General features: G+C 49.8%; 4 protein-coding genes across 4 annotated transcripts; 2 read left to right on the top strand and 2 right to left on the bottom strand.

Annotated features, from left to right (window-relative positions):
* Positions 1–125: 125 nt before the first annotated feature.
* On the bottom strand, positions 126–7,007 carry TGME49_265020 (arabinogalactan protein, putative). The gene is made up of 7 exons (XM_002368590.2): positions 6,415–7,007; positions 5,713–5,906; positions 4,718–4,850; positions 4,314–4,382; positions 3,278–3,315; positions 2,398–2,479; positions 126–1,742 (listed from the first exon to the last, which is right to left on the bottom strand). Exons 1-7 carry the CDS (start codon positions 6,452–6,454, stop codon positions 1,417–1,419), a joined length of 882 nt encoding a protein of 293 aa, XP_002368631.1. The 5' UTR covers positions 6,455–7,007; the 3' UTR covers positions 126–1,416.
* A 2,559-nt stretch (positions 7,008–9,566) lies between these two features.
* On the top strand, positions 9,567–11,317 carry TGME49_265030 (hypothetical protein; the record flags this gene model as incomplete). Its single annotated transcript, XM_002368591.2, has 1 exon — positions 9,567–11,317. Exon 1 carries the CDS (start codon positions 9,977–9,979, stop codon positions 11,315–11,317), a length of 1,341 nt encoding a protein of 446 aa, XP_002368632.2. The 5' UTR covers positions 9,567–9,976.
* Positions 11,318–13,613: 2,296 nt separating this feature from the next.
* Positions 13,614–16,515, top strand: TGME49_265040 (hypothetical protein). The gene has a single exon (XM_002368592.2). It carries the CDS (start codon positions 15,313–15,315, stop codon positions 16,180–16,182), a length of 870 nt encoding a protein of 289 aa, XP_002368633.1. The 5' UTR covers positions 13,614–15,312; the 3' UTR covers positions 16,183–16,515.
* A 1,167-nt stretch (positions 16,516–17,682) lies between these two features.
* TGME49_265050 (hypothetical protein) lies at positions 17,683–21,327 on the bottom strand (the record flags this gene model as incomplete). Its single annotated transcript, XM_002368593.2, has 1 exon — positions 17,683–21,327. One exon carries the CDS (start codon positions 21,325–21,327, stop codon positions 17,683–17,685), a length of 3,645 nt encoding a protein of 1,214 aa, XP_002368634.2.
* Positions 21,328–24,944: the final 3,617 nt, after the last annotated feature.

Below are 24,944 nucleotides of genomic sequence, written 5' to 3'. Positions count from 1 at the left end.
GAATTTGAATCCTCAGTGATCATGCATGTCATGTCGCCACGAACACTTACATACTTGCACACGTACAAATTATATATATATATATATATATATATATATATATATATATATATATATATGTGCAAGCTGGATTACAAAAACCTCGTACAAGGAATGTTTGCTTAGGGGTTACAGGGAGGCTGCACAGCTTGGGATAGGACCAGAATCACAAGCGTAGCTGTCGTCGCGTGCATTCGTAAGGTTTCTGAGTGCATATTTACAGCGTGCTTCCCCGGATCACGTGGATAGGAGGGAAGTTGAATCCGATACGCAAAGACAGTGAAGAGCAAAGTAAGTGGTGGAACTCACGTTATATACTCCCCGGGAAAATCTCTTTGTGTAAGGTAAACGCAAAGGCACAAGTGAAGTCAATAATGTCCGACTTCGTTGTCTCATATTTGGCTGGTCCCGTTACACACCAATTCGAGATAAGCAATTTATACATTTTTTCATCGAGGACCAACCACCATAACCTCTGAGAAAAAGTCTCCAGCGAGTCGTGTTTCTGTGGGAGACTTCACCCTCTTCCTCGCAAGTGAAAAAACTGGGTCGAGAGAATGCGGAAGTGTGGGGAGGCGAGGAGTCACATGAAACCCGCCAGAAACTGTGACCTGACACTCGCTTGCGTTCAGTTGTGCCTCCAATCCAGATTCAAAACCGAACTCAGAAACGGCAACGTGGTGCTCTGTCGATAAAAGTGCACGTCTTCCACTTTTCCAAAAAGAAAAACACTGAGCTTTTCACTCTTTGTGGTCCTTCCTGCCATGTGGCGTCTCGGAACTTTCCGTACGCACTTACATTTGCGGAAATGCCGACTCATATCAGCATACTACTTGGATTATAGATATTCGTATATATATAAACACACATACATTTATATTTGTACATATATATATATATATATATATATATATGTGCACGCTGGCGCTTGCAGAAATGACTGCACACGAACACGACAGTTCATATATATAAATATATACATAATTTATGCACGTCTGTTCGGTGGAGTTACGCCCACGCATGAGTAAGTGCCGGTCTGCAAATTCATATGAATCTACCAGGTTGCTCATTGATTCTCAAGCACCACTTAAAGCATAACCGTCGGGTGTTCTCTCCGGTGCTGAAAACCGTGTTTCGTCATACGAAGTCATTTTCAGGTTCCCTCGGCAGTAAATGCCAGGCTGCATCTCTCCCTATTCCTTGCATGCTCTCGTGTGCTGCTCGTTTTTTTGCTTCCGTTGAGTCATCAGATGGTTCATGTCTTTTCTGCTTCCCTCTGGCTTCTGCTCTTCTCGCTCTCACCCGCCGCTCCCTACGTTTTCACGAATCCCCCTACCCTCGTGTTCCAATCGTTTTCCGTCCTGGCTTTGCGACCCTCTACTGCCCCGGCGGCTGGCTAGTCGGCTGACCCGGAGGAGACACTTGGGCGTCAGGTACCCCGGAGGGAGGCCCGCCAGGCGGGTACGCCCTTGGAGGCGGGAAAGGGTAGGGCCCTGGGGGTATGTAGCCCGGGGCATGAGGATTTGGGGGAGCTTGACCTGGCGGAGACTGTGGAAGCGGGCCCCCATAGGCCGGAGGATAAGGCGCCCCTGGGGGTGGGTAAGGCCCCCCTGGGGGCGGGTAGTACTGGGGTGATTGGCCCGGAGAAGGGTAGTAGGGGCCAGGAGGTGGGGTCTGATAGGCTGGCGGAATGCCAGTGGGCACTGTGAAAAAGAGAGACACAACGAGAGGGTCGGAAGGAAATGAGAGAAATCGTGCGGCGAAAGGCAGAGACAACAGTGAAGGAAAAGCCAAGAGAAGAAAAGGGATTCTGAAATGAGAAGAATGGAGGAACGACGCGAAGCACAGAAAAAAGGTGGAGCGTTCGATGAAGCGAAGGCAACAAGGAAGACGAAACAGCATTCTTGACGGCTAATATGGAAAAAGCACTGGTGTAGTGAATAGGAACTCGAACATTGTGGTCGGCAATTTTTCCATCAGTTCAGATATTTGAAACCCAAAACCTCTTTTTGACATTTCGGTACCTATCTCAAACTTGCTTTTTCAGCGTACTCACTTCTGTCCTGCGTGCTCGGACTCTAGGCTCACACCTTTCTTGCCTCGAGTGCAACTTTTTTATCATCCTCAGCTCTGGCTCCTTGTTTTTGTTTTGGGGCCTCTCAGTTTGGTCGCGCGTAGGGTTTAGTGTCGAGGCAAGAAAAGAGACGTTGTATTTCAGGTAGGAAGATATGCTTTTTTGGAACGGCCCTCTACGTCCTGAACAAAGAGGCCGCCTTTGGTTTGAAAGAGATGGTTTCCACTTAAAAACCGTGTTTTCTATCTTGAAACAGTGTTTCCGTTGTTCGAACAAAGGCTCACCAGCAGCTGCCGCAGGCGGAGTTGTCGGCACGGGCTGCGTTACATAAATCGTTGAGGGGTCATTGGGGTCGACGAAGGCCGCCTGGTATTACACATGCGGAGAGAACGGGACAAGGCAAGAACAATTGGAAATCTGTCGCCATACCACACTAAGTGTGAAACACGATATCAACACAAATGGGGAGCTTCGTGCCCACATGCCTTTTTTGAAATGCACCACTTTTTTACGAACAGACACATACCTTCCTAGCGTAAACAAAGCACCCGAGTTTTCATCTCGCCTGAAAATGTCTTCTTGAGAAACAGAGAATGGGCTCCTCGATTTGACAGCAATGCCGCCGTTTCAACTACAGATCGATAGACAGATTGAGATATATAGAGATGTAGACTTGCACTTGCGTAAGAGCTCTCGGTTAATGTTAAAGTTCTACTTAGGCGAAGAAAGCGATGGGTGTGTCCTAGTTTCTGGATCTTGTTCAGACCTCAGCTGCGTGGGGAGACACCGGCTCCTGCGTCTAGGTGCGGCCTCTCGGGTGCCTGTCGACTCACTAGGCATCTGGGATTTTTCAAATGTGTTTCGTAATTGGATGCGTTCAGCGAATAACAGTGGTGATCGTAAAGACGGAAAATCTTTTTGATCTCCGAGAGGGCCGTTCTGTGTGCGTCTAACAACTGGTGGGAATTTTCAACACCCGTAAAATGCGTAGGCGCAATGTACGTATCTTTAGGGTATCAACAAAATTTCCAGTCTCCTGGAATGTGTTCAAAAGAAGCGCCCTCAATGTCCAGAAGCGGACAGCCAGTCCATCCAGGACAGCGCGTTACTGGAACATCGTCTAACTGTGGATCTGCGACACAGTTCTAGAAGAAAAAAACCTACGCCGTTTCCGAGTTGCAGCTGTTGAACGAGCTCTTGACCTGAACAGGAAAGAGGCGAAAGAGCAGGAGAAAACAAGTGAAAATTTCGACGACACTCCAGGTTCTTCAGACTTTACGCCAGCCGCTTCTTCACAAGAGGGCCTCTTTTAGGGAAGAAGCACGAGACGTCGACAGGCAAAATCCCACGAGGAAAGCACAAGGCGAGTTGGACGCGCATGCATGTGGGCTGTCTCTCCCTTTTCTGAACACACAACATTGAGAAAAAGGAAAAGTGACTCCACGACGGCAAGCCCCAGAGAGGGAAGTCGAAGGCGACTCTACCCCGTTGTGCCCCGCCAGAAACAGCATCACCGGAAAGAAACCCGCAAATCTTGGTAGTTCCGGAAATTCAAGGTTGTCGGCTCGAAACTCTTTACAATGTTGTACGTACAATTTGTCGACGCAATGTGAATAGTGATCCACGTCACAGTCTAATTCTAACTCAAAGAACGGCCTCAGATGGCCCCACTTTCCTCGTCGGGACCTTTCTCTGAGGACGCGAAAACGTGAACTTTGATGGAAAGCGGTCCATTTTAGAAGTGCTCAACACGAGGTGCAGGCAGATTTTCACTTCTGTCCAGACTGGAAGTGGAAGCTTGAGAAGTGTGTTACGGCATTGCCGTCAACGCCATAAACAAGAGCGCGGCTATACACGCCCTTGCATGCATTCACTCTGAAATGCCACGACATTGTCCTCTCGTTAATTGATCGTCTCCCCCTCCCCACACACACGCATTTGCAGAAACTCTCCGGATGTATAGGCAGTGGCAGCGAATACTGAAATCCGAACTTTTAAAACTTTACAGCCGAACTGTGTAAAAATCACTTTGTCCTGGTTCTATCGCCAACCCCCCCTGAGACGACACCGCTATGATTCGGGGGTCTTTCGCGTTGCTCCACAACTAGTGAACTCCAGAACTGGCATTCTACAGCTACAGTGGTCATAGCTAGACCACGTAGGACTCAGTGAACGGGGCCCAGACGGCCTGAGCTCTCACTTGGAGGCTGATGTTTGACGGCGTACTGCCAAAGCTTGAAAAAGACATTTAGAAAGGTCCCGCAACCTCCTGAGAGAGACGGAGACGCCAACAGAGATGAAAACAGAGAAACAGACACAGATCAAAACAGAGGCAAACGCCAGAACGCACGAATGAGAAGAGAACGCGAAACCCGCGAACGCATGCGCAAACAGTTTCCGAACTTTGCAAGCGCGTGCACTGGCAGCTACCCCTCGTTCCACAGACTTAGCTGTGCAGACAGCAGTTCAGTGAAGAGGCCCTGACCAAGAGTCGTTCAGCACCAAGGAACCGATACCGAAAACGAGGCCTCGCAGAAATGTCTTTGCCGAAACGGACGAGCAGAGGACACAAGGTGGAAAAGAGGGAAAGAAAAGTCAGTTTACCTGCATTGAAGGTCAGGAACCACTTCGATGTGCCGCTGATCGGATTCTCAGAGGACTCTAGAGGCTCGACTTTGCCGCGCATGTAGTTCGCGCCAAAAATTGGTTGCTCGAATTTGGGCTCTGAAATCAAGTGCTGCAGAAAAAAGAGACAAGGTGAGCATTTAACTCTGAGGATTGAATGTGTTTCCACTAGAGACACGCGGACACACCTATGTGTAGTGCGAAAATAAAAACGCATTTCGCAGCGGCCTTGTCGTCTGTTTAACAGCGCCTCAGCTTGTTGGGACACTGCGGGAGAAAGCGAAAGCTCAGGCTTGTGAGTTGTGAGTTCTTCAGATGCATATTGCCTCCCACAGACGCGTTTTTCTCTTATCTGCTCTTTGTCCCGCCGGAGAGGCCAGCAGGCATCGTGGAGGCGCCGTGGTCAGATTGTGGCAGAGAGGCGACAGACGCGAACGTACACAGTGGAGGTGCAGCAGGTGCAAGACAGAACTTTTTTGAACGGACAGTCAGCAGAGAGAAAGACAAGTGAACACAGCGCAGTTAACGAGATGGCGCACGTCGTCCCATCCGAGAAAACACCAACGTCACACTCTTTCACAAAAGCTGAGCTGAACACTGCAGGGATGAACTGGGTAAGTGCTGTGTGAACATCACTGTTCAGACGAGCAAGGCGCCTGTGTTTGCCTCGTTTAACGCCTGGCAGAAGAGGCAAGACAGCCTCGGATCGCGTCCTTCGTGGATCCAAGCGAGCTAACGCGAAAAAAAAGTGGAGGGGACGCGACAAAAAAAAATCATCCGGGAAGAGGTGCTCATAATAATAAGAGTCAAAGACGGTACGGAATTCGAGAAATGGACGCGTGAGTCGACTCCATGAACTGAACAACATGGAATTCCTTTGATCAAATGCGTGAACGGAAACAACAAGTGAGACAAGTGGGCGCACTGGGAGAGACGAAATCGAGAGGGCCCGCCAGAAAAATGGTTGTGCGCACCAAGGGGATCTCGAAGGAAGAGAAGTCTTTGTGTTTGTTGACGTCGCCTTTCTTGACGAAAACAATCCGGCGACTACTGAGAAAGAACTCCCCGCCGTTAGCCTTCAGAGTGGTCGGTCCTGTGAGCTTGAAGTCGATGTGTGCCCTCTTGAGGAAGAACACTTCGCCTGGTACGGGCAGCGGGAAGGTCTCCTCTGCGAAAAAAGCAAAATACAAGCATCGGAGCCCCTAGGTCGAATTGAGAGCCGCCTAGGCACAGATTCAGAGACGCCAGCGACGCAGGAAAAAGGAGCCAATTTGGAGGAAAGCTGTCTGTCCACTGGAGGCGACGCACTGCGGGACGGAGTCGGCGCCACACAAGAGAGAGACACCAGAAACAGCGCAAGAGTACGGCTCAGGGCATACTGAAGCATTTGCGTGGAGGGGTGGGAAGCCCAAGGAGAACCGCCTGACGAGAAGTGCGCAGGTATAGCCGAGAACAACGATTGTAAGGTCGGAAACGCGACGGAGCCACACGGAGTGTTGACACGTAAGCGGCAGCGGACCGACGGGTGGATCACGGCTTTTGGCGGGCGTCGTTCTCGACAAGAGAAGCCGACGAGCACATCGGAAGAAATCTTATCGCGGAACACGAATCGACGACTCGGAGAACAGCAAAAGTCACTGGCGGAAGGACAGGGCACGCGGAAGTGGGAAACGCACTTGTCGACGCATCTTGCGCCAGAACCGGATTGACCGCCATAACCTCTTTCCTCTTCTTTGTTCAGCAGCAAACCGACGACGAAATCCTTCTATTTGCCTGCGTTGGGGGGGGAAAATTCTTTCTTCCCCTCCTTAGTCAGTCCGCACAGACTCCGCAGACGTCCGACTGCACGAGGCCCTCGCCAACGTTTCCTTTGTTGTTTTTCAAAGCACTCCTGCGTGGCTCACTTGTCGCGGACTTGTCAACAGCGTGCACGCATTTTGTGAAGAAAAAACCCCACGGAAGTTGTCGTTTTCACTGGCGGCCGACACGACAACGCTTTCGCGCTTAAAGAGCGTGACACCACGTTTCGGAGTACCTCTGGTTTCCGGACGGCTTCCACACGGAAGGACCTGCAGTTTACAGGCAGTTCAGCCGGTAAAAAAGCTGTCGTAGTTCAGAAAAATTAAGGAAAAGCAGGCGTTTACAGGATCGAGGAAAACAACAACAACAGGGATTTCTCGTCGATGTCCTCAACAATGAGAGATGCGATCCCTGAGTGTGAGACCTTCCACGCCTAGACTGGTAAAGGAAACATCTGCCACACCACGCGGAACAAATGATATTTATCAGTTTTCGTTTATTTCTGGCGAAAAAGGCGACTAGAGTGGCATGTTAGAGGACACTTTGCGTCCGACGTAGTCACACCAAATCACATTGTGTCGTGGTTTCGTTACATGCATGCTGCCTGTGCTTGGCGCATGCGGGAAAGGTGCGGTTGCTGCAAGACATGGCAGATTCTCTGCGTAACTTTCAAGCCTACGAGGAAAGAGCAACCACGAAAATCGATTGGTGGACGGCGAAGACGAACTCCGGACGGCAGGAACTGGTCACCGAAGAGCTCACGGAAAACAAGCCGGGCGAGTGACGGGAAGACCCATCTGAGGTTTAACTCGACAACCGAAGTCGCGAAATCAGAATGTCTTCTGGAACATCGAGGTAGTTTTTCAAGCACCACAGTGATTCAACGTTACATTTCTTGATAGACATCGTTTGGCGAACAGTGTCGCGTTTGCAAAGCGCCCTACCAAGGTATTTGGCGACAGGGCAGGTGGTAACGGCTTGTCAGTCTGCGAGTTGAGAATCGATACTCACCCTCACAGTCTTAAAAGAATGAGGAGTGACCTCTAGCAGCCTAAGGCTTTGTGTCAGATTATTTGTGAGACCTGTAACTCGCTTGACGTCAAGTAGTTGTTTTGCTGACTCGTTGAGGAGGGGGGTGCGCGTTGCTGGACCTCTAAACGCTTCCACCACTTCGGAGCACACGCCCGGGTCAACTGAAGGCCGGGTGAAAAATTCATTGGATCCATTTGTTGACGTAGAAAACCAACCTACAGCGCATTGTGCAGATAGGACAAGCACGCGACCTAAGTTTGACGCTATGATATACGCAGTGGATCACCTCCAGGATTTTGCAGCTTTTGTATACCACCGCGAAGAAAGCGTGCCTAAAAACTGGAGGTGCCGGCTCCCTGGCAAGTAGAATTCAGGAAGCAATTCGCCTAAGTGCTGTGTCATTTCCATTTGGAACAGCCTGAACGGAACAAAATTGAACTGTGGTGAACTTCGGTTGACTTGCTGTGACTCCGTGCACCACAAGGTGCACCGTTTCCTTCCACACGTAACATCGGTCACTGCTTCTGCTTGTACACAGCGAAATGCAAGTCTGCGGTCTTCAGCAGGGTAGCAAATCAAATGCTTAATGCCCGTTTGCCACGAAAAATCTCTAAGTGAGTCGCTAGCAGGAAGCTCTCAGCGGACCACGTGGTCGGCTGATACTGATCAAGAATATCTTCTGCAAACCAGAGAAGCGCGGAGACGCCACGGGATCTCTCTGGAAGCAGATTCCACTTTTCAGAGTGACTGCATTCCGTTTGGAAAGTGACAGTTAAAGGTTGTTAGACTAGGACAACTTGGAGACCTTTATGTTCCGTTGTATCCAAGAACCCAGGTGGTACCGGAGGGTCTGTGTCAGTCGTGGTCCGCTGTCTACGATATTGTGAATCGCACAGAGGAGAGGGATCTATCAGGCGGAGATTTTGACGCGTTCGGCAGTAACGCGGCTCCATCAGGCCGCTTGGTGTGGCCGTACGCTTAGGATTCAATCTGTCGGGGAACGCAGCGTCGCCCTGGGGGGAGACCGTTCTAGCACGTCTGTCAGCTACCTCGCGTCCAACTCTCCTCTAAGAAAAGATGCCTTATCTGTGCATCGGAATCGCCTTCTCCCAGGATGATATGTGGTCTTATCGATGTCTCCAGGAAGGTTTCTGGTATTTGACGTATCTCCTCAGACACTTAGAGATAGATTCTCCAGGACCCAGAATTCCCTGTTTCGTTGTCTCTTCTTTCAACTGTCAATTGCCACGAGCAGTGGGAAGAGGTTTCATGAACTTTCCCCGACGGCGCTCCAATGGTGGACGAGGCGCAGAGACGGGATGTCGCAGTCATCAATACCACGGGTCGGCTGTGGACGCCCACAAAAGACGAGTAAGACTAATGCGGCTTCCGAAGTGAACATCCCGTTTCGGGATCGTGAGTTCAGCCTTTTCTTTCATGCTTGTGAGTCTTCTTACTATTTTGTGTTGAATTGTATCCCGCTATGTGGCGCTAGTGCGTATAGGTCGCCTTGAGTAATATTTAACACATGTATCACGAAGAGCACCACACTACGAGTAAATGCAGTATCCGATAGGAAAATTAGGAGCGGTTGAGAAAGGATGGTGCTCAGTATTGTTATTGGAGTCAGATGCAGCGCATTTTCTTACCGGGATTATATTTACCGAATGCTCTCTATTCGTTTAGTCTAAGGCAGCTATGTCTGTGTCAGGTACGTCTCAGTGGATTTCATACACGTCTGGAAAAACACCAGGATTCAGGTCAAGCTTCTCGTCGACTTGGCGTTGAGCTGGTTTCCACACTTCGGTGTTGGATGTCAGCAAGATTCAGGTGTGGGGAGAAAACATGTGCCAACCTTTTGGGCGGTGCTGCGACCCTGCAACGCACTGACAAAAGCCACACTGACAGTACTTCTCACGCCGTTCCTTTGTCCAGCCCTGCTGCACACATCCGTTTTTAAAGGTTCCTTCTGGTTTTCAAAAAGTGTCACGTTTGTTTCCCTTTCTCCGATGTATCTGATCTAGAGGGCTCCGTGATTTTAGAATCAGAAGTTTCAGGTATCTGAATCCCGACGTAAAAAAACAGGTTCTGATTTGGCGTTTTCCAGTTTCTCCGTAGCAGGCACTTCACTCGGTGAAGTCACTTGTTTCCACCTCAAGGGAACCCGGTCCGGAAATGCTGTCAGTACGCTTCTCCTTTGCCCTACTGTGGGCAACACTGTGTCTCAAGGCACAGGGTAAGACTTTCGCTCTGTTTAAGCCTGCCATCCTGAAGTTTTTCCTCAGTTACTGGTGGTTATTCTTGCTGTCCTATGATGAACGTCCACATGAGCTCGACAGTCGAGGAGTGCACCAGCAGAAGCAATGGAGCTATGAGCAGGAATTACGGATATCCTCGGAGTGACTCATGTTCCCTCTAATGGATATCATGTGCCTTTTGCACGGCTACATGCATTTTCTCCATTTCAGCCTGTTGCTGTTTACAGACGCCGTCCATGCTGCTGCACCGCTCAGCCTCGTTGTGCCGGAAGAAACGGCAGCCTCGTCAAAGGCCTCTTTGGCGGAGAAAGGAGAGGAGTTATCCGTCGTACATGAAACGCCGACATCAATTTTAGAAAGCCTGCCTGCTGAAAACACGTCCACGAATCGACTCCCCGATGTACATGACATGACTGTGGAAAATACGGAACTAACAAAACGCGCATCAGACGAGGCTCCAGACTATCAAGATCTTAGTCTCTCGCAGGATGAAGATCTCCTCGACAGGAAAAAGACCACACTGCAGACAGGCAAAGCACAGCAACCCCGGCTGCGAGGGCATGCACCACAGGCAGGAAAAGTACCGGGGAAAAAGGTATTCTCACGAACAAATAAATTGACTGATAGCCCAGATGAGAAAGAAGTCACACACAAAAAGGAGAGAAAGCGCGGGCATACAAGAAAATCAAGGTTTGACAAAGGGCATAATGTTCGTCCCGAAGATGGGGATCGGGTGAAGCTTGCAGCTTTGTCCCATGACGTCAAAGTTTCTGACGTCAACCCTTTGGTCCGCAAAAGACGTTACTCTGATAACAAACTCATTTCATTCCGCAAACAACAACCTAAGGCCACACAAGGCACTCCCGACAACAAAGTGCATCATCCGGGTGCTCGAACGAAAACCAGGTTTGCGCAGAGACGGCCACGAGGCAAAGAAGATGCGGTAGAGAGATCGAAGGTTTCTGCAACACCAGTGTTGGAGGAGCAAAATCTCTCCAGCGACGCTGAAGCCACAACTGAGCACAAAATCACAGCACCAATGGGAAACTCGGCCCAGACTTCAGCTTCCGTCGATGAAGGCGATAGAGTTCTGAAGAAAGAAGAGACAGACGACATCGAATTCCTCATGAAGAAGGCTGTCAGAGGCGCAGCCCTCAACGCGGTGATCATCCAGTATCTAGTCGACGAAGCTCGCAAAAAAGACACAGACGCGGAAGGCCTTTTGGAGCAGCAGATTAACAATCTAAACGCCTTGGCAGTTAAATTCATGAGATTCAACAAAGACATGAAAGAGGCTGTGGAGAAAGCGAGGGACAACTCAGAACTCCAAAACCAACTAGTCAATTACTGGCTCAACCACCTTGTTGCGCAACAACTTGTCATCTTCAAAACTTTCGATCCCTCAACTCTCAACGTTGAACCGAAATTGACACAGTCGATTCAACCTCTTAGCTTGGAAAAAGACCTTTCTCTCAGCTCTCCGAATTGACTACGACGGAAGATGGGTAGGAAACCAATTCCATTCCGGTCATCCACGAGGTTGCAAAGTAGTGCCAACAGGGTCTTGTGGCATTAGTATTTTCTTCATTCAACGGACAAGCGTGTTTAAATTCTCTGCGTCCATCTGCATAAAAAAGTTGCAGTCCCCTGTATAAGAGGGAGGGCGGTTGTCAAAAGCAAATGAAAGTGGGGTCACGGCTTCCACCATAAAAATCGAAAATGAAGGCGACGTCTTTCATGCATTTGTCACTTTTTTGAGTACACAGAGCTGGAAGGAGCGCTTCTTTACGTTTACGTTGTCGGCTGTCGCTTTACTGTGCCTCTAGCTATACTTAAATATTATAGGTGAAATAGCTCAGCCGCTATCGTGATGAGCTCCCTTTGTGGTGTGCTTCTTACTTTTGTATTTGTTCTCTGACTGCAGGAAGAGTCTTGCCCGCCATACAGGAATAAAACAGCCTAGGAGGAATCCGTCGTATCAACTGGGGTCGATTTAAAGGCGACTTCAACAGACCCGCCCACCTTAGCCAACGAAGATTGAATGATACTGCTTGCTGTTTGTCTTGTCCCCATACGCAGGTATTTCACGCGTTTGCGCTAAGGAAGGTTATCTGATATGCAGGTGTGCATGCTCGCAACCACGTGTCGTTTTTAAGCTCTGGTCACTGCCAAGAGAGCAGGAGACTTTGTGGGAATATTTGTGAACGTTTTGTCGTGAGACTGCTTGCTCGCCTTTGTATCTCCAACCTTTTCCATCTTTCACAGGAATGACGACTACTGTAACCTCGGCCAAGTACACTGAAGATAATCCAGAATGAAGATACGAACAGCAGATATCACACCTCCTAATTGCAGAGATCTTCCGCACCAGTGGTCCAACGTCAGCAAAAGCCAATGCTTGGCAGTATTCTTCTCCTATTACTTTCTTGAGGGCATACCCGGTTCTGCAGAAATTGCTTCTGGTATATATCTAGTAAACTCTGCAGAGCAAAAGGCTGCACCTCGTTCTCAGCGTCACGTCACCACAAGACAGAGACACCGTATGAAACATGAGTGCTGACAAATAAAAGAGTTGCCAAGCCAAAACTGCAACTAAAACACTGTCGTCTGATGTATTTATGTGAAAAAAAGGGACAGCCAGACGGAGAGGACTTCTCGGCTTCTGAAGAATTCACTCGATGAATTCGTAGATATCTTTTTCGGCTGTGTGTTCAAGCACGCGATTATCTACCGCTGCTTTGGATGTTTTTTTCTTGCGCTCGAAGATCATAAAAAGGTGCTTCTAGAATGGTGGCGGTTTGCATATTTGTCGGATGTCGAATGCTTGACCTGGCGAGTTACCGTGTTTTCAAACCGTTCATGTTTCTCAGTGAAAGAGGGAAGGCCATGCAACGTCCACGTGCAGGGAGTCTGTCCTCATATGTTCCTTTTGCCACAGTGACTATCGCGTTCACTGCCAAACCGGGGGAAAAAGCTGTACTACTGGCAGCGAGTCAGTGACACAATTCCTTTTTTCATAGGTCTAACGCGTGTGACACCTGATGCGCAGTCGTCTGCACACGCACCAGTAAGGAACGCAGGGCTTCTGGTCAATGGAACCGGTGACAGGCGTTGTCTTTGTGGATCTCTGAACACCATCTTCATGTAGGCCAGAGAGATCCTAGCTTGTCGCAGCCCTGTGTTAATCCTCTACTTTCTTATGCAAAAGGGAACACGACGCGATAGGGTATGTGCCTTCTTGAGTTTCAGAGCATATTCTGTACACCTAATCGTACTACACAGCGACATCCACCTTCTATCTCTTGCCTTGTAGTGCGACACGTGGGTCGATGAGTGTACCTGCATGAATGGACTCCAGCTCTCAGTGATTTTCAGCCACCCTCTTTGGCAGTCACTGCCAATAGCACTCCACAGTTCCACTTGCACAGGTCAGGCTGGCAACTTGAGGGTGTTCTGATGAATGAATAGTCACCTACTTGTCACTTCGAGAATGGTAGAATAGCCATCAGTTTGTGTCAGAAGCCATGTTTCTCGGGTTAAACAAGTTCTTCCCTTTTTCAACGCTCAAAGCTAAGTTTGATATCCTGAAAGCATGGGTGCAATGTGTTAACTCAGATGTTTGGTGTCTGCTTCGCGGAATGAACTGCAACACCCTCAATTGCATCTGCCGTCTCCTTACTCCCCTTCCTCTCTTGTGCGCGCATGCAAAACTGTATTGGAAATCCGCGAGCGAAACCAAAAATGGGTAAATCCGAAAAGGGACTCTCCACTGCCATTTGTTGAGCTCTAAGGGGGTCTCCTGCAGCGGAGTTTTATTTCTTTGACGTCAAATCAGTGCTATGGGAAGTATGCCGTTTCCTATATTGGTCTACAGCGATGTCTTACAGAAAGGGCCAGGGACGGTGAACTAGCCTGGAGCGGAGCGCGGTGACTTTCACGACAGCACGGTTTTTCACCACGTTTTTTGGCATTCCTCGTGAAACCTGTTAGTGATTTTCTGGTGTAATTATTCTTTGTTCTGTCGTGCGTCGACTTCCAAATGTGTCGTTTTGGATGGGCTGCACTGGAAACTTCTATCGCTGGCAGTTCTAGCAACTGTGTGGCTACATGGTATGCATGCTTCCCGTGTATGTCTTGTTTCCTTTTCATGGTTTTCTTCGAAATTGGCACTACGTAGTTGCAAGAGGACTGCATTCACAAGCCTCATTTATCAGAGAATGGGTTTTATCGGGCAATGACGGAGGCGCTGGACGGGAAAATGGAGCTTGTAGGCTGCTGGAATTTATTCCGTACCAGCATGTTGGAACCCTCTGGCATGTCAGCCGTGGATGAGCTCGCTTCTCTCCTTTTTTTCAGTTTTTTTCTGTTTCCCCACTGTGACAGTTCTCCATAAACAAAAGGAAATAGCCACTTGTTTTGTCCACCTGCTATATGAAGCCTAGGCCGGTCAATAGGGGAGCTTCCTCGTTTCCGTGCTCAACGCAAATTAAAGTAGTGTCGAGCAAAGAGAGGCCTTCCACTTTGCATAGTGTCCGCATAGAGTGAGGAAGCGTCATGCAAAAAGTGGAATCTCCAAAGGGTTGTTTTTTATGTATATCACTAAAGCGAGGCGCTGGAGTTTGATGTCTCTAGTCCCTCGCTGGATAGGCTTCAGGCGTTTCGGCGCGTGGACACACTTCGTGATAAGTCGACAGTACTTGATCATTTCTCTGTTGTAGCTTCGAAAATACGTCCTTGACTCCTAGCAAAGAGCACTGTATTCAGCGAGTGGTTTTCCGGGATGAACACGTTCGTGTATCCTAGTTGCAATTACATTTTTTTGGCAACTGAAATTATTCACTATGAATAAGTGGTGGTTTGCGAGCAGCTGCTTTGTTCTTCGGCCGACTGCATCTGCATCGCTCAGTGTAAATAAAAAACAGTTTGAATTTCTTTGAAGATAGTGTCGGTCTTGCAGTCTTTGCTCCCCGTATGTGCAGTCTTGTGCGTCTTCTTCGGTTTCACTTTTCACATGCTTTGCATTTTCCTCTTTTGTGTGTGTCTTCCATGGGCTTTTTTGTCTATTCCTTTTGTATCTGGCCTCGCTTCTGCATCTACGCTTGTCTGAACCATTTGTTTTCCGCATTTTCCACCGGAGAATACATCTGCTCTTCGCAGCACTTGTGCGACTCCGACACCCGGCGACCGTTGATACATGCGAGCTCCACTTGCATCGCACCGTTATGTATCCATTCGTCATTTGCGAGTGGAATCGTTCTAGGTGGCAGTGGATGGTTTTATTTTCTGTTCTGCATGTCGCATAAGCGACCACCGCACCACAAAAGAGTTTGGTGCCCGGCAGGCCGCCGGGACTGGATTCCTTGGGCTGCGCCTCCCTTCATTGTGTACGTAATACGTAACCGCCAGCACAAACGTAAAGTTGGGCACAAGTGCATGTATACATTAATGCATCTGTGTGAATGGTGACACCGTGTTACTCTGCATATGACAATGAAGCAGGAGGGGTGTTATGCTGTCCTTTGTTGGATCGCGTGTACTAGCACTCGGGTGCAGTGGAGCGAATCCGGTCCAAAGAGCAAACCTGTCACAAAGGTGGGTCCCGTTGTGGAATCCCTTCGTATGGCGCCTCGTTTTGTTTTGTGTGCAGTCCTCTGCTATGTTTCCCTGTGCCTCGTCTGGACCGTCCCAACAAAAGCCGACACGTGTGACCCGACGACAACCACAGCGTGCAATAATGGAAGCTGCTACGCACACAATGGGTTGGAGGTTTGCGTTTGCGAGCTACCTTGGACGGGAGCGAATTGCGACAAGACTATGTCGCTGTGTACAAAAGACTGTGGAGTGAACTCAGAATCTGGACTAGACTGCCAAACAGCGTTGTGTGGACTCGGCTCGTGCACAGACAGCAACGTGCCGCCGTACTACTCTTGTACATGTGGCGATTTCTATAGTGGATCCAACTGCGAAATCCAGAGCAACCCCTGCAGTAGCGCCAGCAGTAATCCGTGTGCAAATGGGGCTTGTACATTTGCTTCAGGGAAGAATAGCGGGACAGTGACTTGCGTCTGCGACGACGGATGGGAGGTCCCGCAAGGTGCGACGTCGACAATCATAAAATGGGGAAATAGCGAAGTTCTTATGGGTCCACCTTGCTCGCAGCAACAGCATCGAGGTGTAGCGAACCTCGCACTTACGTTGACAAGCGGTGAAATGATTATATGGTGGATCGTTTTCGCCATCAGCATCATTGCCCTCGTCTGGTGCTGCTATACTGTGTGCGCTGAAACATGCTCCAAATACATTAGAACTATTGGCAGAGTACGGGCTGGAGCTCAGGCAGTAGGTGCCATCTGAGGGTGAATTTGATGAATGGAATTAGCTGCCAGGCGGAAAAAGAACTTGCTTCCCCAGTAAGGATCCCGGGGAAGCAGAGATGACAAGCGTGTATATAATAGTGGAATGTTTGTGGTCTAAAACTTCTATTTCAAAGACTCTTAACTCTGCATCCCATTATCGGTATCTGTTTTTTCTGCATGTGCCAGGGCGTTCTGAGGGTCACATCAAAGTACTTTTCGATGTGCTACGAAGAGACACGCTATCCTATACGTGTCTTGTCCGCATATATACCAGGTCACGAACAAAACTTTTTAAGGACACTCGGTGAAATAAGAAAGGCCTGGAAACACACTCCTGACGCTGTGCCTCCCGGTCTCCCCACAACAGGATCAGAGCGTGCACATGAAGCACACGCCCATTTTGTTTCGGAAGACGCCTAACTGTAGACGATGTTGAAGCTCACATGGGCGTCTGTAGTTCCAGTACGTGATAAAGAAGGTTCTTAGGTTATAGTTCTTTCTAAGCGAGGATCACCCCTGTGTTCACAGCTTGTAAGCTGTATGCAAACAGGACATCGGGGTGCAAAAGCGGGCCGGTTCTGATGGCGTTCATGGAAAAGTTCAAGATGTGTGCTGCGTGGATGAATGCCCCCTCGTGCTGTCATCCCTCGGAGGGGCAAGAATAATAGACAGACAGGTACAACTGAGCTGCTGTTAGCCTTTATCTTCCTGGGGGAAGGCATGGGGTAGCACAACACATAAGGGAGTAAGGGTCTCTGTTTGTGCACACGTGGAAGGTTGCTCTCCCTTCTGTTTACGGATATGTCAGTTTCGGACGCAAAGGGAAGCCGCTTGTTGCGGGGGGACTCCGTGTGGCACGAGGATCAGAGCAAATGTAAACGCGCGAACGCCGTGTCAAGATACCCATGGGAATGTGCTCCCATTAAGCTTCATAATATAAGTCACCAAGCACGCACGACCAATCAGACAACTGAAGGTAAACTCTTTCTTACACATAAGATGGGATCCCCCCCAATTTCGCGGTAGAAATACTGGGGCGCCGAAGAGCCTTCCAAACTCAAGTCTAATGGAATCGCATATGCCAACATTGTGAGTGGGTTTCCGTAAGTACATCAGATAATGCTGTGAATCTCGTTGTACACCCTGGTTGCCACGGTTACAATCAAGCAACTAGGTGAAATGATTAACCAGAGAGACGACTCGAAACAGGCGGTTTCACATCTCACGCTTCGTGGGTCGTACGTTATTCGCTCCAGACAATAGTATGACTACAACTTACAGGTGAACAAAGACCCCGTCAAGGCAAGCGAATTGATACTTTTGGGACCTTATCAGACTCCGGGTTCAACGAACAAGACTAACAATCACAACACATACACGGACTACCCTGAAAAAACATGCACCACGACAAGCTAGTTACGCCTGAGAAGTGGAGCAAGAGGGTCTTGGCTGAGAGAATCAATCCCCGATATACACACGCTAATATCGGCTTTGCTTCTTATGACTTTTCAGAATCTCTGATGACATGAGGCCGTAGCCGGTTGACCCACAGTGATGCTTGTGCATGCTGCTCCTCACGTTCTTCGTCCTCCGGTTTCTCTTCTTCCTTCCGTGTTTCATCGTTGGCGCTGCTCCCCCTCTCTTCTTCTCTCGCGCCAGATGGCTCTGTCCCTTTTCCTCCCTTGTTCTGTGTCTGTTCTTCCGGGATGCTGCCGTCTTGGGCCTCAATTTGTTGGTCTAGCCAAGCCTCCGCGTTGGCGAAGGCGTCAGCTGCGCTAGCTTTTCTGCCAACAAAAAAGCGTTTCCTTACACTTCCGCTTCGCTCTCTGGCCACTCGAGGAGCTGAAACAGTGAAACACTTTTGTTTTTCAGTCCAGCGTATTCGCCCTCGTCTCCAAGGTCCCCGCTCAGGACCCGGTACCAAGGGAATCAGCGTGTTTTGATCGTAAACCTGACCCTCAGCCGAACCTGGGGAATACCTCTTTGTGGAGGCATCCGCCTCAACTTCTTTGTTCTCTTCATCGAGAACGAGAGGTAACTTGATCAGTCTACGCCTGCGTTTTCTCGTACCGTTGCATGGTGGAGGATCACCCGTGCCTTTCTGTTTGTCAGATGCTTTGTAAGCCTCGTCTCGTTTGATGTCGGACCGACTGTCGCAGGACAGTTTTTTTATGACAGAGTTCATTTCCTCAGCGGCTTCATTCATGCCCCGTTGTCGCACCCTGTGCCTACCGGCACCGTCGGAACAGTGATTTGCTGAAAGATATGCGCTTGAGTAATGTTCATATCCTGTAGTATTCTCCTTTCGAGATGCCCGTCTTGCCAACACTGGCAGCAATGCCGTAATCCCTGTCATCGGACGTGGCGTTCGTGGTGACGGAGGCGCGGGAGTTATGGGAGAAGCAGGAATTGCCGAAGCAAACGAAGATGGGACGACATTCGGTGAATACAGTGGAATTGAAAATTCATCCGATGCCACAGTTGACTGCTTGGGCTTGATTAGGTCGGGTTCAGGTGCTGCATCGCGGTCTCGGTCTCGTTTCGCAGACTTCTTTCGTCCCGCCCTTTTGGGAAGCTTGTCAGCCGAGCATGCAGTGTGGTCTCCACTCCTTTCCGTTTTCTGTTCTTCTGGTACATCACCTGATCTATGCGCCTTTTCTGACAATACCGTCGGCAGCTGTGCCGGTTGTTTCATCTGCTTCCTCTTCTGGAGCATCACCCGTTGGTCAGGTTGGCTGGTGGCCGCCTCGCCTATTTTGATTATGTACTCCTGGTCGTCTCCTGGCAGCACATCTGTCATTAATTTCACCTGGCCGCGGGCGTTGCCCTTTTTCACCGGTGGCAGAACTGTCTGCTCGGAGAAAGAGGTGTCTGGCGCATCCTGACAAGGGCATGTCGGCTTTTCGTTTGCAACCACGGCAGCTTCTTTTTCGTTGCCACTTTCTATTGTGAGCGACGTTGTCAGCGTGGTGTCATTGAACAATTGCTCTTCCTGGGTCCCTAGTAAGCCCGATGTCAGACCCTGATCTGCATTTTGTACTTCTTTGTTCCCTCTTGCCAACATACGTACACGTCCTGACTGAATGTTGGTCTCCACGGCTTCATCCACATGTGGCTCTTCTGTGTTTTCTCCGGCTATCGTGTGTACACGTCCTGGCTGAGTGTTGGTCTTCACAGCTTCATCCATATGTTGTTCTTCCATATTTCCTCCTGCCACCGTGTGCACCAATCCTGATTGAGTACTGCTGTTCACATCTTCATCCACCTTGGTAGCCGTCTGTTCACTTTGCAGCACAACGGCTGTTTGCCTATTGCCTATACAGCTCCCGGGCAAGATTTTGCTAAATGCCTTATGAGTTTCTGCTGCAGTAGAGATCGTGCAAACAACACCTGTATCGATTTGGTTTACGTGGTGCGTCTGTGATGTTTCATGCAGAGTGCTCTGTTCCAAATCCATGTTGTGTCCAAGTGGCTCTACTACTTCATGCCCAGGAATGGCTGGAACCTCGCCAGGTAGGAGTCTATCTACCACGCGTTTCTTATTTCCGGTAGCGGTACTCTCTCCCGTGTGGGTTGGATCTGACGTGGAAGCACCAGACTCTATAGTTTTTGTCTCTTCGAGACTAGGACCTGGGGAAAGGGGATTTTGCCTGGTAGAGGGGAAGACCAACGCCTGCTTCCAGGTGATTGAGGTCGGGGTCAGAGGATCAGATTGCCGGCCGCTCCGCGTCGGTGGTTGCGCATCGGGACTTGTGTCTGGGACCCAATCTAGGGGACTGTCTGCATGTCTTTTGGCATTTCTACTTGTTCGTGATATGCTGGCTTCCTCTGAACGCACTTCCTCTCTTTCCATGTCGCAGGCAGAATTCGTACCCTTTTCGACTTGCTCATTATCTCCGAGCACAGTCGCTTCGACCCGGTGCGGAAGGCGGCCCGGGTTTCGTTCTGTTTTGTTATCTTGTTCATTCGCTTTGGGCGGCACCGAAACATGGTCGTTTCGTGACCAACATTCGAATTCATTTGAGAGGTCCTGAACACTATCTGCGACAGCGTAAAGGTGGTCTGGATCTCTCGAGTGTTGATGACCCACATTCTGCTGAGAGACTGACATGTGTATTTGCGCAGAAGAACCTTTTTCGGTGACTGCCTTTTCCTGCTCTTTCTTCGCATGTGCAAGAGAAGCATCCGCCTCAGCCTCAGCTAAAAGGCCTTTTTGAAGAAGGTGGAACGGCCCAGCGTTCTTACTCATGAGCGAACTACGGATATTCTCTGCTTGCTGGCTTCCTTCACGCCCATTTTCAGTATGGCCTGAAGTCTTCCCTTGCGCAGCCGCCACGTGTGTGCACTGATGTTCTTGGTTTGGAACTGTTTCTTGATGGTCGACGCATGTGTCCCTTGCCTCAACTCTATCGTCTCTTTCAGTCTGCAGCTCGTTCATTAATCCACTTCCCACGAGACGATATGAAACGAGTTCCATATCCCGGCTCTCGCAGAAACTGTGTTGAATCACGCTGGGTTTATCCTCGTCAAACGTTGCATCCTTTGGGGTTTCTGTCTGCAGCTCCTCCAGTTGTTTGCGATCGCGCTCATTCTCTTCACGACTTTCCACGTATTCTGATTTTCCTTGCTTCATCTGACGGTTCTTGCTAGCAGTCACATCTGTCTCTACCTGCTCCATAGAAGCCTGCTTTTCGGTCTGTTCTTGCGTCCTTGTGTGGGTCGAGACCTCCAACGCAGTCGTCCTTTGGGTGTCTCCACCTGGAAAAATGTCTGCCACGCTTTTCCCAGCACATGCGCCTAACTCACGATGCTTTTGTTGGTCTCCTGAATGAATTCCAGCTTTCGGCGTCGAGTTAAATCTGTGAGACTCCTCAGACCGTAGAGGGCGTGGGTGTTCTGATGGCCAAAATAATTGGAACTGTCTTTCAAGGGACGCCTCTTCGGTGAGAGGTTGGTCCGGAAAAAGTTCAAGAGACGCGTCAAGCGGAAGTCTTCGGACGTCTCCTCGAGAGATGAATCTGTTGTTGTCTTTGTCCTGCACCCTCTGTTGTATAGTTCCTGCGTTTTCTCCAAACGCTGCGCACTCTTTGACTTCGCCGTCCCAGGATCGTTTCTCTTGCTGCGCTACGTTGTACGGGTTCATCTGTGGCAGCAAAATATGGGACTCGCCGTGTCTCTCTTCCAAGAGCTGTTCGTTATTATGCTGAATTCCGGCGGATCTTTCGTACTCGAGCTGGTCTGATGTTAGTTCGGGCTTTCGTATCTCGGCTTTCGGGTCCAGAATGTTTGATATGTTGGATGATGGACGTGCGGTATCATGTAGTAGAACGTCAGGGGAAGGAACTGGCTCGCAGCATCTACTCGTCGTCGAGGGGTCGTGACACGGAGCGCTGCGAGCTTCCTCGAGCTGATGGCGCTGAGGATCTTGTGCCTTTATACAACTCAAAAAAGGAGCCGCTCTGTGTCTTGGTTGGTGCAGAGACATGGGAGTAACATCCTGGTTCAGGCGCGTGCCACTTAAATCAAGTAGTTGGTATTCAGGTAATCGCCAACACAGCTCATGTTGTCCAGAGAAGAGAGGTATCCCTCCATCAGGCTCCCCTACAATCGTATTCCGCTGTGAAGCCGCTAGATCCTGCCCTTGCAAAAGTGGCTCTGTAGAGGGCAAGGCAGGCAACTGGGTAGGCGCATCAAGATGGTACGGGTGTCCCCACCAATGCTCCGCGGGTGGCTGGGATGTCGTGGGTTCTCCTCGGTTTGTAGGAACAGTCCAGGGATAGGGGATTCCTGTAGTCGTCCACAAGTTTCTTGAAGTCGACGCCAGTGTCCCCGATAAACCCCGGGCAGATCCAGACAATGAATGATGTGGAATATTTAGAATTTGACGATTGGATTGTGGGAGGTTCTGGTGGTACTGGCTGTTCAAGGAGTAAGCCTGTCTGTACCTTCTTTGTCGAGAGAGTAGGTCAAAGAGGTGCAGGGTGTTTTGCCGGATTAGATGCAGGGGAAACGCTTGCTGGCTTGCGTTTTCTCCTGCTTCGTGAGCAGTAGTCATTTGTGTGTTATGAATATGTGTGTTGTGTGACTGCAGATTGAAGGAAACTGTCTGAATGTGCTGCTGCCTCCACTTTGCCTCCAGAGGTTCGTAGTCTTCGCTGACATTACCACCGATCCCTTGCTCAGAGACTAATGTAGTCGGCACCTGTACCAGTCCCGGTTCGGACGCTGTTTGTACTTGTTCTTCGGCAATTCCAGGAGGCTGAGAAGCGTGGTCTTGTGGAAACTGAGGCTCATGGGAAAAGCTGGTGGCTGCTGCCTCGGTTGTGACTGACGCCACGTGCCTCATTCCGTTGAAGGCGGATCCGGAGCATGCCAGCGACGGCGCTTCTAGCGGCTTTCCTGAAGCCGCAAGGAAGCCTTTGACCGTGAAGGCTCCCTGTCGTCCACAGGATGTTTTCTCGAACCCCTCGGTGTCAGGTCCGGGGTGTTTTGTCGATTCGTGGTCTCGCGAATCTCGGAGATGTTTTGCACCGACTGCGTCGAGTTTCTCCGTAGGATGAGGGTCAATGGACTGTAGTTGTCTGTCCGTGGGATGACGCATTTTACCATGCTCGCGAACTATGGCAGAGGCGTCTAACACAACTTCTGCCTCATGGTCCACTTGTTCCCATAGGTAGTGATTATCGAGGGGGCCGACTGCTGCAGCCACTTCCCTTGGCGAAGCCTCATATTCAGCCTCCGGTTCACTCTTCTGACCTACGGAAACTGGTGGCTTTTCACGTGCAGGCGAGGGAGCAGAGTCTAGGGTCAGATGGAGGAGTGCATCCTGGAGTTTCTCCCGCTGTGCCAGAGAAGCATTCAGTGCAGCGGTGACTACACGCATGACAGCAACCACAGAGTGCACCACAAAAAACAAGACATGTAGTTCCACATACCACGTTGCAGAACTTACGGACAACCGACGGTGTAAAGGGGATCAATGCCCGTTGCCATCTCTGTCAGGAGTTGGTTACCGGGAAATATATTTGCTCAAGCCACGAAAAATACGATATTTTCCCTTTCTGGCGCTGCGTGGAAGTTGATGGAAAAGACGTGTTCCGGTATTACCGGGAACGAGAGAACTCTTGGCGGTGGAAGATGCTCGGTTTTTTCCGTCACTACGGCAATAATACATCCAGAGAGGAGTAAAACGCGTTTCTCCCGGTCGGGAATTGGGGATTATTCATCTGTTCATTTCCACACTGGCACACACTTCTTATTTTGGGGGAAACAACTGAATGTCATGATGCTGATTCTCTGAAAAATGTTGCACAGACAGATTAAGCGGGATATTTGCACTTGCCTGTCTGATAGACGTTGACTGCTTGCTGCATTGATGGTTCCCACGCGTATCCGTCGTCAAAATCGGGTGCGAACGCATGACCCCGTCGGAGGCGACAAAGAATACCCACCTCTCCGATCCAGTTGGCCTTTTCCCCCTTACGGTCACGGTCGCGAGTTTGCACATTCACAGCTTCTCTTTGATCTGCACTGTTGCAGAAAACTGAACAACCTCCGCGGGCGTCGGCATGCTGATCACGGTTGGAGAACCGTCTTGCACTGACGCCGCTTGCGGTGTTGCATCTAGATCGAGTTGAGAGCCCTCTCGTGCTTTCATCTGCAAATCCTCTTCGCACGTTGCGTTGAGAGCTGTGTTTATACTTGAACTGGCGAGCTGCTTCGCGGAAGCAATCTCGGCAGGGACGAAGTTTTGTGCGCAGCCTGTGCAGTGCAGATACACCGTCTGCTGCAACAGAGACGTCAAGTTGGTTGACTTCAACAGAGCCATGGAGGCAGTTGCTCGCTGATGATGCAGAACGCCCGGGTTTCAAGATGCGGCGCGTCTGCTGAACACGCCTGAAGCGTGGAAAAAAGAAACCGGAACAGGGGAACCTCGCTGACGTCATACACGCTTTCGTACAGTGTTTGCACCGTCTAGCAGCAGAGAAAGACAGAGTGTTGCAATCAGCTGGGCAAAATCAACACAACACTGGCCGAGGTGACGGCAAACTCGAAACAAAAGTAACGCTCTATATCTTTATTATAGAAGAGAAATCCTCCTGTAGTTGTAAAGACTTTCCGCAGACATCATACACTGTCAAATGCGGACCGGCCGAGCACCTCGCGTGTAGGGCTAGACACTTTCCAAAATCGATATGTCATCAAAAACGAGTTGTGTGAAGTGTTCACGCCAAAGACGCGATCAACGGGAGCGGACGGCGGGGAGGTATGAAAACCGTATAACAACACTGCCGAGTCATCGTCCCTGGGTTGATGCACAAAAGTGTGCGCCTCGTTGATCCAAAGACACACAAATATGTTTTGTGGCCCATACCTCATTCGAGGGGCAGAGGTAAAGTCTTTCAATGTATAATGGCACTGGCTTCGAACACAATGCGGATGACTTGCTCTCGTCATTGCTGTCTGGTACAAGTGTTTATGCCTAAAGCTTTCCAATATACTCTGGGTTGCAGCAGCTCCAGAGAGATTATTATGCTTGAGTTGCTTGACATAAGCATTTGAAGAGAAATTATATGCTCACCTGGCAAGGCGCAAGCAGGCGCGACAGTGCCAGCCCCCCCGCTGGTACCGAAGCCCGGCTTCTGTGATGCCGCCCAAAGCACAACGAGCGTGGAATGGCGCTCCACAGGAGGAGCAAACGACGAGTAGCCTTTCTCCATCGATGGGGTCTTGTTCCATTCGCCTCTGCTGTGGTGTCGA

This window comes from Toxoplasma gondii, chromosome IX (assembly GCF_000006565.2).
Source record: "Toxoplasma gondii ME49 chromosome IX, whole genome shotgun sequence".
NCBI lineage: Eukaryota > Apicomplexa > Conoidasida > Eucoccidiorida > Sarcocystidae > Toxoplasma > Toxoplasma gondii.
Note: the sequence above shows the minus strand (reverse complement) of the source record. Positions and strands in the feature narration are given on the sequence as shown.

Bases quoted from the DNA above. Each gene is read 5' to 3' on its own strand.
- TGME49_265020 (XM_002368590.2), bottom strand. From the start codon at position 6,454: ATGGCGGTCAATCCGGTTCTGGCGCAAGATGCGTCGACAA. The intron at 5,907-6,414 runs GTGCGTTTCCCA...CTTTTTTCGCAG, and splicing joins GGCGCAAGATGCGTCGACAA to AGGAGACCTTCCCGCTGCCC. The intron at 2,480-3,277 runs GTAGGTTTTTTT...GTGTAATACCAG, and splicing joins AGCTGCAACTCGGAAACGGC to GCGGCCTTCGTCGACCCCAA.
- TGME49_265040 (XM_002368592.2), top strand. From the start codon at position 15,313: ATGACAATGAAGCAGGAGGGGTGTTATGCTGTCCTTTGTTGGATCGCG.